We start from the raw sequence: 14,431 nt of genomic DNA, 5'->3' as shown, positions 1-14,431 counted from the left end.
GGCTGCCGGTTCAAAGTAGTTCCTTTGCTGTGGAAATTCGGCTAGCCTGGCTGCCAAGTCATTGACTGTGAAACACAATGTTAGAGTGTTTATTATGTTAGTTAACTGTTACATAACTGCGGCGTGGTACAAACGGACTTGCTTTTGTACAAATAAGCAGATTTCCTTTTTAAAAAGAAAAGAAAGGAATAAGCAAAGGATAAAAGATTGTGTAATTTTACAACTGATAGGTGGGCATCAAACTCCGGAGACCCAACTAATTATATATTAGCCACAAATGCGTCACAATTAGAACCTTGCGCTCGGGCAAAATTTTACAGTAAATACTAATGACTGGTGTTAATCACTTGCCATGTCCAAAAAAAGATGCTCTAGATTAAAATGTTTAGAGGTAGTTTAGGGTTTTCATCTGCACAAACAAAAATCCATATTGCCCAAGATTTTACTGAGCAAACTTAAATCCCCCAAAACTAAATATCTCCAAAACCTGGTCAGTGTCCAAAATACTGTAAGTTTCGGGACACACAAAGCCACTTGATTAAAAATTGATATCGACCAGTGTATTTTGTTTGGAATCCTCTTTGATCGTCAGCCTAACGATTACACAGAACAGATGTGATGCTAAAAGAATGGGGAGAGATTTTTATTGTTTCAATGTTTTAATTGTAGGGGTAACCCGGACAATATCTTCATCTCAATGCACTTCATCATATATTATTCGTCAAAGGGGTATCACAGGGACAAATTTGTCAATCCGAACTTTGCTTTTGTTATTAGATTGCGTGTGTGTCAACGAAGAACTAGTCGGTCTATATTTTTTCAAATAGACATTTTTTCCTCTTCATTTAAGATTTAATGGTGTAAGTCAGCCCATGCGGTGGCTTTTTCTGCAGACATTGCATTATTTAGGAGCCACATGGCGGTTTCACAGCATCCAACCTCTCCCTGCCACTCCCACCTCTGCCGTGTGGCTTTGTTACACAATGTCCAGCTGCGGAACGTGGTGGTGCGGTGGAAGACATCTGCTCTTCTCCTTCTGCAATAGCCCTTCATCACATGGGTTTATTTATGTGGTGGATTTTTTTTTTTTGAACAACAGAAAAAAAAAGTCCACAAACACAAACAAAAATCTGTTCGAATGACAACAGAGGAAATGCAATTACAAGAAACCGATTCACCGCCAGACCAGCACTGAGCACACGATGGCTTGCACGCAAAGAGGATCACCCTGTTGTGCTGCCATTTTTGTCAGCCTTCATTCTCTTTGATTTCCTCGTACTGCCTCAGCTGAAGATGTGTCTGCCCAAATACAACGACTAGGGGTGTAACAAAAACTGATTTGAATCGAAAAATCTGTTTTGATTTAAGAGATGTGAACACTTAAAATAGAATTGTTCTATTTCAACATACAACATACTGTACATGATTACTCATGCAATAAAGACACAATAAAGGGACATTTAAGTATTTAATCACAAGCATTTGAAAGTTCTGCAAATCATTTGGCAACATTACTGTCAGTACAAACTTACCAATGTTTCACTCCCTAAATGTACATTTGGTCATCATTAGTAAATTAAATAAACACAATGGAAGAAATCATATGTGTAGGATCATATTTCACTTTTCTACATTTTTTTGCCTGTCATTGGCTGGCAACCTGTTGATTGGCTTCAGCTCACCCATAACCCTAAATGAGGACAAGCACTATAGAAGACGGACGGATAGATAACTTGGTAGCTTTAAAAATTCCACAGCGAAAAAAAAAAAAACGTTTTCAAGATGTTTCCAGGTCCACCTGTCGAAATGTCATTATGGCTCCTTGTGAAGGCACCACACAAGCGTTTGCCCTACTCCTGTCATTGTCAGCATGCGGAAGCCTATCTTCTCCAACTTGTCCAACACCAGGCGAGGTGGCTCGTCCACATGGTACTCTGAACTAAATAAGATAAACAGAGTTAATCTCCGGTGCTGTCTGCAGATGTGGGTTCTCACTCAACTTTGTTTGGAGGCTCGAATCTTGTTAATTGTTCTGCAGTTTGTTCACTTCCTTCCACACCTTCGTTCATTTCCCAGCAGCGTTTGGATCTTGTTGCCAATGACAACACCTCCCGAGCCTAGCCTGTTTCCCATCACACTCACTGGCCTTACTCAAAATGTGCAAAGAAGCACTCCTCCCCTTCTTATTACATAAGTGGTCCCGTACTTTCACATATACCTGTTTTTTGATTTATTGCCACTTTAAATTTCAAACCATTTTGTACATGTAATAGTATAAAAAAAAAAAAAAACGGAACACTTGCGAGCAATATCAAGAACAAGACATTAGACTTTATTGACTGCAAGTTGAATGATGCATCCCGCAAATATATTTTTTTTACAAACTATTCCCTATTGCGGGAACTTCTTTAAATCATGAAACGGCGAGGCACGCATTACAGTACTCACAAATTATTTCCCAGCATGGTTGTTTTCCTTGCTCCCAAGTAATTCATGACAGCTGGATCAGAATACTCATCTCCCACATTGGTCGGGCCACTCTCCTGAAAGACAGAAATGAAGCACTTGATCATTCTCTGCGTTGTGTTGCAACGTAGTTGTACAACTCAAGTTTTCACTGGCAGGTGTAAATACTAATCCTCAAATAAGCAAACCGGCTATAAATAGGTAATCCGATTCTCAAAGCTATGCAGTGTGAGTTATGCAGGCAACAAAGGGATCTAGGGAAATTTAAAATAAATCTTTGACATCTTTTATATTTTATTTTGTATCTAAAAAGTGAAATATAATAGAGCTCTAATTGTAATGTCTACTATCTCCTGATTTTAATATGCCATAAAAAAAACTTGTTCTGCATCTTCTGCACATTGCCCCCCCCCCCCTACATTGATTTGTAGCATGCCCGATGTTGCGAGGCCAATTTAAAAACACAACGTCCAGCTCCACCCACATGCCACAAGTACAACATGAGACATGACAAAAACAGCACACACTGTCTTTACCCACCAGTCTGATCTGTGTGCTGATCAGTATGTAAGGCATGTCTCCCCCGTAGTTTCGCAGCACTATTCCCACGAGTAGACAGCGAGGAGGTTCCTCAGACGCGACAGTTCCCCCTCTTGCAAGTTGCGCTTCTGCTGACAGCTATTTGCAGAATGCGGAAACACCCACCACAGTGGACCAATCACAGCCATACCTCTGCGTGACTGTGTTATGTCACTTGGGATTCATATATTTGAAGCAAACCTTCATAATGCTTTTCTATTTTCTAGCTCTATTTACAACCACTTTATTAAATAAAAAGGACCTTATCTTATGACAACCACTGTAAGAGCGTTCATGTGGATTTATGCATTTCCAAATGCAACACTAATCAGAATGGTCAGAGAGATAAATATTTAAAAGTGTATTTGGTGTCAATTATAGTGGTTGGTATCTTATTTTACACCATATTAGAAACACCTCATAGCATGTAACTTTTGATACAATGCATTTCATCACGAGTACTACAAAAGTTAAACCACCAGATTATATTCAACATCTTGCCATATTTGAAAATCATGTCACTAAATTGCAAACTGGATTTCATTAGACTGTTGTTGCGTATTCCCCTTCACATTATTTGAATTAATATTTGTGCACATTGATGTCAGCATACATTTATTTTTTCTGTGGATGTAATTTCCTCCTCAGAGATGGATACATTTCATCCAGGCTGCTAGATCATCTCTGACGGGAGGAAATGAAAGACCACAGGCAAACAAGCGAGGTAGGTACTGATAAGATCAACAATAAATGTGATGTTCTCAAAGCCCATGTGAGCTGGACATTGTCCTTGTGTCGTACTGAGGGGTAAAAATTATTTCGGGCACAATTTGTGTTTCATTCTTTGAACTATTGGACCAGATCTCATTCGTCATTAGCTTTCTTTTTGGTTAGTATGATCCAGTTCCTTCTGTGTTGTTTATTGTTGAAAGCATCAGACACAACAGTGGTTTGAAGCAACCAGAAATATCTCAACAGCTTTCAATCTGGAGGCCCTTCACTCAGGTGCTCCTTGAGAACAGCTGAGAATATTGCCACCTACTGGCTTCTGCGATCATTGTCATTCAAAATATGTACAGTACAGTGCGGTACAGTACAATACTTTCGACTCTACTACTTTCGGTATTAATGGATAACATTCCACTTACGGTAAAAAAAACAAAACAGTTTGAAACAAAGAGAGAAGAAAACATTGTTATACCCCCAAAAAGCCAATAATTAAAAACCCCTATCATTAAAATTGCTTTTACCCCCCCGAGATCTTCCTGTACTGCGTTAGCTCATCTGCTGCTGGTTATTGGAATCCTTAGTCACCTCCTTTTGAGACCTCTGATGACAAAGGAGCGCATCCACTGCTGGATCCACAGGAAGCTGTTTGAACTAAGAAAAGGCCCTTAAACCTTCTCGGCTAGTGTGCAATGTGATTTTAAAAGAATGCTCAATTGCTTTTCTAAATCGTCTGTAACCTAACAAAGCTCAAGATAATTTTGTTTTCAAGAAAGTCAGAAAACAAAAAATACTATTGTAACAAAGTATCGTGGAATCGTATTGTTTCGTGCACTCGGGCTCAATCGTGCTGGAAAACTGTCAAATTGTTTTTATAATAAGGGGGAGTGGTATTATTTGAAATAACCGAAAAAGGCAGCACGGTGGTCCATTGCGAGCGCGGGCCAATTTTCCCCTTTCATATTCTATTACAGGCTGATATTTACGTTTTCATCAAGTAGGTGTGTGATGATATTAAAAGCTCCCGGTTTGGTTTTATTGTTTATCGTCTCTTGCCGACCCGTGCTGCCGAGCAACACTTCATTCCATGGTCTCCGCCCCTCAGCAGATACACGATGAATGGGTTTAATGACAGTGGAGCTTGAAAAAGGTTTTATTTGTGAACCTAATGAGGACAAGCAATATAGAAAATGGGCGGATGGATGAATATGGGAAAGATGCACAGAAGTGACAAAAGTACTCACACTCTTCACTTTCCTCCATGTCATTAATCCCTGTTTTTTTCTTTGTCATTAATACGCACATTTTCAATCAATCAGTTTTATCATCTTTGCTGATTAAGAATTGAGCCTATTTTGACAACGCAGTGTCAGAACGCAGATATCGCTTTACAAATGCAGGGAATAAAAATAAATAGTCAGCAGAAAAAGAAATCCTCAAATAAAGGGTAGATGCCTCCTGTTTTGATCGTTGAGGTTGTTTGTGTTTTGTCGTTCAAATTTTGAAAAACCAAAACAAAAAATGCTCATCAAAATTGGGTTTGTTGAACGAGGTCTTCCTGATACATTCTACTTAATTAAGAGTTGTGTCTTGTCGAGTATGATTATTTTCCGTACATCGTAAAAACGTGACACTTAGTAGGCGTAATCGTTCTTAATAAAACAAACTCAGTGTCTGGCAATGCCAAATTTATCCCGTCCCCGTAGACACGCACACAGCACTGACCCCCGTTGTGATAAATGTGGCAGACAGATTTTGTTGAACGAGTGGGTAAAAAGCCAACCTGCTAAAACCATCGCTTTAATCAGTAGGCCAACTGGGATGGCTGGCTCAGTGTGCATTTAAGTGAGATTAACCGTAGGTGTATTCCGGAGTGATATTACCAAAATTCAGCAGACAAATTTAAACTGTGGGAGATGTAAGACACCCGTCGGCCCTCTGATAGATGGGGTGTTAGGGTTATGCACCGTATAGGTTTACATCTCCTTAATTGTGATTAATCGCTATATTAGGTAGACATGTGTTTCTTCTTGAGACTCCTTTATTTGGGCCTTTCCCCGCAAAGAGCTTTGCGGGAGCTCCGCTGTAAAGATAGATCACCAAACTCCTTTCTTTTACTGTTTTACAGATTACACTCCACAATTTACGTAAAGTGTCTGTGAGTTGATGATATCCAGCAGCCTTTAGTTCTCCTTTCCGCCACTTGGCTCCGTTTATTTTTTTTTCTATCCTTAGCGCTATGTTTTCTGACACTTTTTTTTTTTTTTATAATAGATGGTTACACAATGCAGCACATGATAGCTGCATGTACATAATGCTGTCAACAGGTAAACATTTGTCTGGATAATATCAACATTTGGTGCCAGTCATTTGTTCTGGGATGTTTTATCCGAGTGATTACAAGCGATGATGTCAGGAAATTGGAACAATATTCTATTGCACGCATTTGTCCCATAGTCTCAATTCAGACCTCACAAATAGAATCGACTGGAATCTTACCAACAAGAAACGAAATGTACAATTACAATATTAGTTGTATGTTCTGCAGTTTTATGTTGATTTTTTTCACATTACTATTTCTAAATTGTGCATTTCGTATACAACAAACATTTTTAGGACTAATTATCATTATTTATAATAAAATTGTTTTATAGGGAAAGGGAAAACCTTTCAATTGGTAGCAAAATCTCATCGGTAGAGCACATTTTTTTCATTATATATATATTTTTTCATGCATAAATAATGTAATGTGCCATTTTATATTTTCAATAAAAGCAATGACATGAAAATAATCCATCAAAACCAATGCAAGTAAATACATGCAAAAATGAGAAGTGATACATAAAGCCAATTGATACGATGAAAGCATGCGTGGCTATACTATATTTTATTTAACAAATTTTTGGTTGTTAAAATTGATCAAATCACCACTTTGAAGCAACCTGGTTCTGTTTTCACAGTAAAAATCTCTTGCAGGACTGACAGCACGGATGCATGCGGCTTAGCCTGAGTCACATCATGATTCCCATCAGGCCCATGGTCATCGCCATGATTTTATTATAATGCGGCAGCATGTGTTTTTTGTTTACGAACAAGTTAGGGAATACGTAATCTTCTCAGTATATCGCTGCAGCTTCACTTCAAGAGAAACGGCTCCTCTTAGAGAAACAAGCCTGACAATGAGCTTGGCAGCAGGGACGGGACAGCTTGACTTTGTTTAATGCGTAGCAGGCGGCTTTCCCTCTTTGCGCCGGGTGGTTTACACTGAAACATTTCGAAACACTTGTACGCCAGCGTGCGTTGCCATTATTCCAGGAGCACTTGATGTCATGTATTTCTCTTTTCAGTCACGATGGCTACTTGTTATCTACCGCTGAACTCTCCACCTGACTTGACGTTGTTTAGATTTATTCGGACTGTTAAATTTTGTGCGTCAGCAGACATTACATTGTCCCAACTGAAGGCCTGAGATGGTTTTCCATGAATAAATCAGCGCATGCTTCAAAGAATGAGCCAGAATGTCTGCTAAATGTACTGTTTTATCCAGATTATCCAGAAGCAGAGTAGTATTTAATATTGCAGTCAACAGTTGCGAATTAGGAAGATTTCAATTTCCCTGGCCTTGAAAACATAACTGGAAAGAAGATAATCAGACAACAAAAGTCCATGATTTGTTCGTGATGTTATAGTAGTCATTCATTCAAAGTCTTACGAGCTTTCCTTCTTACGTTGGGTGTCCCACATCCTTCAATTCAGTGATTGTAAATCACGGTGACAAATTTAAGCAAACTTATATCGTACTATATACAAAACCATTTCGACATTAACGCACTTAGAATATACTAAACACACTCGCAACTCATACTCCCCTAAGCCTAGCTAGCCTCTCTCCTCATTATTTCCCCAACATAAATTGTAAATAAAATAAGCAAGGCTTTCATTTCATTTCTTATAGCTTTACACGCACACGCACAAACATGCTGTTTTCATTTTACAAAGTGATAAAGCTGAGAAGAGAGAGACACGCGATCTTTAATATGGTGTGGTTGCTCTTTCTCCAGACCAACAGTTCTGACACTTATCTAATTCATAATTTGCTGCCTTTATTGCAAGCTGTCACTGAGGTACAAGGTCACTGAGAAGACATGAACACCCACATTGACGCACACATACGTGAAATATTGCCTTCAGGCACTTTGGGGTCTGCTTCTACTCAATGACTGTGTGAATGGTTGTGTTGTCTATGTCTAAGTGTAAATTGCCCTTTTGCTAAAAGTCAACTTTGATTGTCTCCAGTTCTCTGAGATCCTTAACATTGCTAAGCAGTGGAGAAGAATGATGAATGGACAGACGGACGGATGGATGAGTGGGCTATTTCTGTTTGCATTTTTTATCTCACCTTCTCCCTCTCACTGACTTTATTAAACAAAGTGTGGGCCTGGGAAAGGAAGCTTAACACAGTATATAATCCAGAACACTCATCTTATCTTTGCTCTCCTCTTTGTTTTCATACCCCGTCCTCCCACCTAAAAGTCTTCCAGAAAAAGTGTCATTAATTTTCCTGTTCCTGTAAAAAAACCCACCCATTCCCGATAGCAATAATTCAGATCCTCCTTATCTCCCGTCAGCGCTCATGATGATGAAACATTTGCAGATAAAACTTTCCCCCTACTTTAGCAATGGACAATAATGCTGATGTCACATGAAGATCATGACATGAGAACATCTTGATTTTTTTTTTTTCCCCCCAAAACGTTAAACAGCTTACATCCCATAACCGTTTATTTTTAGTTGAGCAGCCTTCTCTCAAAGCTAAGCCTACTTTTCAACCAGCTACTTAGCTCTAATAATAAAACTACATTTTCATGGCAAGTTAAAGGAAGCGAATTTTTCCTCACTAATTCATCATCAGAGTTTCAGCATCCACACATACGTTTAACAATATAAAAAAAAAACTGCAAAATGATTGAAACCCTAGAAAGAGATTTAGAAAAAAAAAAAGTCACAATAATGGAAAAAAAGCATTGTGCAGTGGAGTCCGCAGTGCGCTCTAATGGGTTAATCAGAATATTGAGCAATGTTCTGGCAAAGCATCCCCGCTATTGCAGTACCAAAACTGGACAGACATCAAACAAACTTATTTGCAAGATGACCTTAGACAAAATAGCCCATGATATTATTCTTTTCAGAGCTGAGAGATCCTGTGGTGTTCCAGGAAAGCAAAGCTTGTCTGGGAGCACTTCTACTCAAAAGCACAGATGGTCCAACCTCGTCCCTTCTCCATCCCTCCATCTGCAGGCCAAATTTCCTCTCTTCCAGCTTGCCCTCTCTTTGCATCCACTCCTCCCGTTTTCAAATATTCCTTCTCAACACGGCCTTGGCGACTGCTTCCCATCATCCTTCTCGAAGCCTGGGGTGGCTGCTTCTTATTCCAGGGTCGGAGCCTTCCCAACTGGGCCACTAGCCTAATGAATAATTTCCTCTGCGATATAGTGAGAAAATAACTTTCCGAGTTTGAAGAAAGCGATTCGTCATGAAGCCCTCGTGCCCTCTCGTCTGTACTTTGTTGTAGAGCCACTTTGTATACACATACACATGCACACCCAAACAAATCAAGGAGAGGACTAAGAATGTGCACATATTTATGTTTTTTTTTTTTTCATTTCTTTTATTTCATAGGCAGCTACTGAGTCCCCCAAAAGCCACAAACTTGTTTTTTAAATCCATTTAAACATGCATATTAGATGTGTCTGCCATCTATCAGTGTCATCTCTGCACCTTGTGCAAAAAAACAAATGGGCCCTTGCAAGGGGAGGCAGATTTATTTTATTTGCAGAACACAATTCACAAGTATAGTAAAGTCGACAGGAAGCCGACACAGAGACTGATTCGAGTTACGTTTCCGAGGTGCAAGGGTGATGATGTTATTGATTTAACGTAGCTGTTCAAGCCATGCCGTGCGTATCATTGCGAAAACACACTGCCGCTCATCATCCTATACGTACAATATGGAGACGTTTATGCAATCAGTCACACAACCTCGTTTGAACCTTTTCCGAACGGACTCGTACAAACATCCATGCTCAGCCTGCTCTCTGTCACGTACCATCCCTCTGGCTTTGCGGACCTCCCTGCTGCACAAGATGTGTGACTTGGCAGTACTTTGTGTAGCTTTTGCGTACGTGTGTGTGTGTGTTTAAGAAAAAAAGGGAAAGTGTGGAGGAGAGCTGCTGAATGCTTTCTGCACTATATTAAATGTGTACAACATGGATCTGGGGAAGAATGAAAGAAGATTGCATCAAGTAATTGTAAAATTTACATCACTAATATATTATTGAGAGAAAAGACGTAAATTAAATAACAGTCAGAACATTTGATGACAATTTTATTCACATTGTAAAATTTTGGAAATGTTTTAAAATGTGAAAATGGGTAATAATTAAGAGCATTTGACCAAAATGAATAAGAAAAAAAAAAGATCCAAATGTAATCAAACTAGAACTATAATTGAAATACTTACGCTATTACTTTTTTCAGTAGGACAGCATGTAACTGTAACCAATTATATTTCCTAAGTAATCATTCCAACAATGTTTGTGTTTCTGTTAAGCACCATTAAACTGGTGGCTCCACATTGCCGTTCAAGCAGACACTGGAACCCGCCCGCCCGACCTGGCGTCTTAGTTTTGTCTTTATCTGTATGCAAATGAACCCCCTCCACCATCCATCGACTATTTTTGAACTCTCACTTTGCCCCCCTTTGGCTGTTTGACTTGGCCGCTGGCCCGGGTTAGCGCACACATTTTTGTCCCCCAGTTACGCTAATTTAGGGGGGGATTACTTTTTCTTTCATGCATGCTCTGCCTTCCTGTGTAGTTCATCTATTTAAATCCCACCCCCCACACCCCTTCGGGGTTCTTGTGCCACCCATCTCCATAGAATGTCAGGTGAGGGAATGAGTCGGATTATGAACATGGAAAATTTCATTTCTCTTAGCACTTACCTGTGGAATGTTACATGCTGCAACCACTTCAGCATCAGTACGGCATTAATAAAAATCATTTATTGAGCCCAGTTAGGAATTTGACAAAATAATCAGCAAAGGCAATGTGGGCCTTGAAAACTTTAAAAACGTTCAGTATTTCACTAACCCAATAAAACAGACTCAATAATTGCATTATTTGTCATACCTGTATTGTATTGTGATTTAATTTATCAAGTGTGTAAAAACCCAATCACGTGTACTGTAAACATAGCATTAATTTGGAGCTTGGAATAAATTATTTAAAAAAATATTTACTGAAATAAACTGAAATATATTTCCGAAACCACAGCATATTACATTTTTGCACAATTTCCCACAATTGTATTTTTATTTAACAAATTTTAATGCTCTCCAGTTCCATCCCCAGCATTATGAAATGTTTTATGAAAGTGAGGGATTATCGTAATTATTTGTTTTTAACCAAATAAAACCTCTTTCATCCTTATCGCAACAGTAATATATTATGAACAAAAAGAAATTCTTTCTTGTTCCAGGAAACCTTTGTGAACTTGATCTGACATTTGTCAACCAGCGAGTAGTAAAATGGCAAATGGATTTAAATTGACTCTGTTTCTGCAATTCTATCATCACCATGCATTAACTTTTCTTTTTTTTTTTTAACTCAGCTATGAGAAGGTCAAAAGATTTGATATACATTTAGTCCCGCTTTCCATAAACATTTCCATTCCCATCCACCACTGTCAAAAATTCCGCCTGAGTGCAGAAACATAACGACTTTAATGCCACCAATGCAGCGAGTCATTTTAATGTGTCTATAAGGCAGACATGTTTTCCTGGCTTCCATGTTTCAACATTTGATTCAATAATTACTTGCAAATGTGTGACTTTGTTGGAATGTCAGACAGACCTGATGAAAGCTCACTTCCCTTTTCACATACACAATCACACACATTGGTTAGCAACATAAATCAGTGCTTGGAAGACCTAAGTGAAAGTCATAATGATGTGTTATGACATATAAAGCACTATCATTCGATTGAGTTTGACTGCTCGCAGGCAAGATGATTGCTTCTAATTTATTGTATATTATCATCTTATTTTGGTTTTGGAGTTGTTCTTGGCAACGTGACAGGAAGCGAGGCTGTTGATGAGGACAGTGAGTGTATTGGAGACATGCGATGGAAGCTGTGGTGACTGCTGAGTCGTTTTTCTGTCCGGCTGATTTTGTGCAGAGTAAAAAGTAAAATTAGAAAACGTAGTAAGATAAACAAATTAAGATTTTAATGTTTGACACAAAAAATAATTGTGTGTGAATTTTTATGGATAAATGTTGCATTGGATGTGAATCTGAAAAAACAATGGAAGAAAGACCGTATGGTTTTTACCAGTTCTTAGACAATAAGAAACATTTTCTACTCTTAAAAAAAAATCTCAATGTTGTTCAGCTCTTTAATATCTGATTTTCTTGCTTTGAAATTAAAACAAATGTCGTAATATTATGGAAGTGGATATGTAACCTTGAATCCGTTTCTCCTTTGAAATCAACCAAGTCCTTCATTTTCTTAATCAGATCTCACAGCATCACTACTTAGTTTTGATGATTAGTCATAAATCAGTGACGGACTGCATGCAAGAGCCTTTTCGTGCAGTCGTTTATGAATTGAAAAGAACGTGTGACGGCCGCATGGGGACATGCCAAATGAGTGCTATGGGATATGAGCGCTAGGATTTCATTGTTTCCAGAGTTTCACCTCCCCCCCTGCAGGTTATGTAGAAAGTGCTGTTGTTTCAGCTGCTCTGTTTGGCAAGACACAAGCAGAATCGTAAATTTTAATATGTCCAGAGTGAGAATGCAGCAAGGATGCATCCATCAAGGTAACATGTAGTCATAATTTCTCTTTTTAATACACTGATAAGAGAAGAGCTAGAACTGCATCATACCGACAGGTAACAGAATTTCCGTTTTGTGTGGCAGATGTGCCAATTCCGAAAGTAGCTAGGATAGCGCCCTAACGAGCACAAGCGATGTGGGGTCAGATTGCAGAACATTTCTTTTTCTTTTTCCCAACTGAGCTATAACAAAACTTCCATGCTGTTTTTTCCTTCCTCTCCGATCCTTGGAATGATCTCATGTCCCAGGAATAACAAATATCGTCCAAATTTAGGAACACTTGTCATGATTTTGAAAAGTGGCTGCCGGGGGGGATTAAGAATTTGGAAAAGAGTCATGATTGGATTCTGGTTAGTTAGGATAAAGGTTACTGCGGAGCATGTCGTTGTTGTTGTTAGCATTCGAGCAGGGCCGATGGTTCCTACCAACCGTGATTTTGTGTCTGAAATGTTTCGGACATTTGTGTATTCTTGGACTTCATTGGTCAAACTAACAACCATGCAGGCAACAAGTCTTCGTGATATATTTCTGAGAACACAAAAGCTGCTGGGCCCCCTTTCTATATAAATTCTCCTGGGCCGAGTCCAAAAGCTAAAAGGGGAAATGGGGGCAAAGCGGATTGAACTATTGTTGGCTGCAGCTCCTGGCAGCTTTTTTGACCATTGTGATGCTGAAAGGCGGGATGGAGAGAAAGTGAGAGCGAGTGAAAGAAAGTGCAGAATGTCTTATTTTTGCTGGCAGAGGAGTGGACGGCTACCTTGGAAGCAGTTCTCAGCGGAGGCTCATACGTCTCCGTTCCTGGCAGACAACACGGCAGGGGGTGGGAGTGAGCGTGGGAGGAGTAAAGAGAAGAGTGCAGGGAGGCTTGCGGTGGTATGCCGCGACGCCTGTGCTACTGGAGAGTCAGCCAAAGTCCAGCGCTGGCTTAATGGTTTCTCCCAACAATGTGATGCTGGTTCGGAGAATTGGAGCAGACACCCTGACTCCTGTCTCTCGGGTGTGCTCTGGGTGGCGCTATTTTTTTTTTTCGGGTGAGTTTGTGGATACCTCTTGTTTCACCACGGCTACTGGTTGACTATCCCAAAGAAGCAAGAGTGACCTTCTGTAATCATTAGCCCACTGCACCAAAAAAATAAAGGTGAAAAAAAAAATACTACAACCGATGACTCACATCTACACACCAGGCAACTTGCACACATAACCAACTCACCGCAGTAGAAAAACTGTGACGTGTTATTGGGAAACGTTTTTGAAGCACACATTAATTGACGCACGTACAATTTGGCGCACTCTGGGGTGCGTGCTGAGCAACATGCACCTGAATGTCTCTGCGGCGTTGTTGTCTGGCACAGGCACGACTGCATTACATAATACTATGAAGTCACCCGTCACAGGTTGGATGCCGTAATATGTATTTATTGTTGTCATCTGTCGTGCTGTTCTTCACTTAACAGCAATCCAAAATCTAAGTGCTGATGATCTGGTCGTAATAAGCTTTTTAGGGGGGGGGGATATGACATATATTGGCAATTCATGGCTTTGACATGTCATATTTTTCCTTTGGCTTACTTTGGTGGACATGATAAAGCCACATAAATAGTCCAAGCATGATCAACTCTGATGTCCCCTCAGTTTTTCCTTTGGAGGATTACAGCTAGGCTTCTCTCACTGGAGGAGAACCGAACCCGAGCCAAGGCTTCTAATGCTGTCGGGCGGCCTAAACGTTGTGTCCAAACCCTTGCAAACATCATCCCTATAAGCTC

General features: G+C 39.6%; 1 protein-coding gene across 1 annotated transcript; it reads right to left on the bottom strand.

Annotated features, from left to right (window-relative positions):
• Positions 1–1,455: 1,455 nt before the first annotated feature.
• On the bottom strand, positions 1,456–3,152 carry gchfr (GTP cyclohydrolase I feedback regulator). Its single transcript, XM_085932016.1, has 3 exons — positions 3,007–3,152; positions 2,449–2,543; positions 1,456–1,939 (listed from the first exon to the last, which is right to left on the bottom strand). Exons 1-3 carry the CDS (start codon positions 3,040–3,042, stop codon positions 1,813–1,815), a joined length of 258 nt encoding a protein of 85 aa, XP_085788142.1. The 5' UTR covers positions 3,043–3,152; the 3' UTR covers positions 1,456–1,812.
• Positions 3,153–14,431: the final 11,279 nt, after the last annotated feature.

This window comes from Syngnathus leptorhynchus, chromosome 15 (assembly GCF_054491065.1).
Source record: "Syngnathus leptorhynchus isolate UIUO chromosome 15, UIUO_Slep, whole genome shotgun sequence".
Classification (NCBI taxonomy): Eukaryota; Metazoa; Chordata; class Actinopteri; order Syngnathiformes; family Syngnathidae; genus Syngnathus; species Syngnathus leptorhynchus.
Note: the sequence above shows the minus strand (reverse complement) of the source record. Positions and strands in the feature narration are given on the sequence as shown.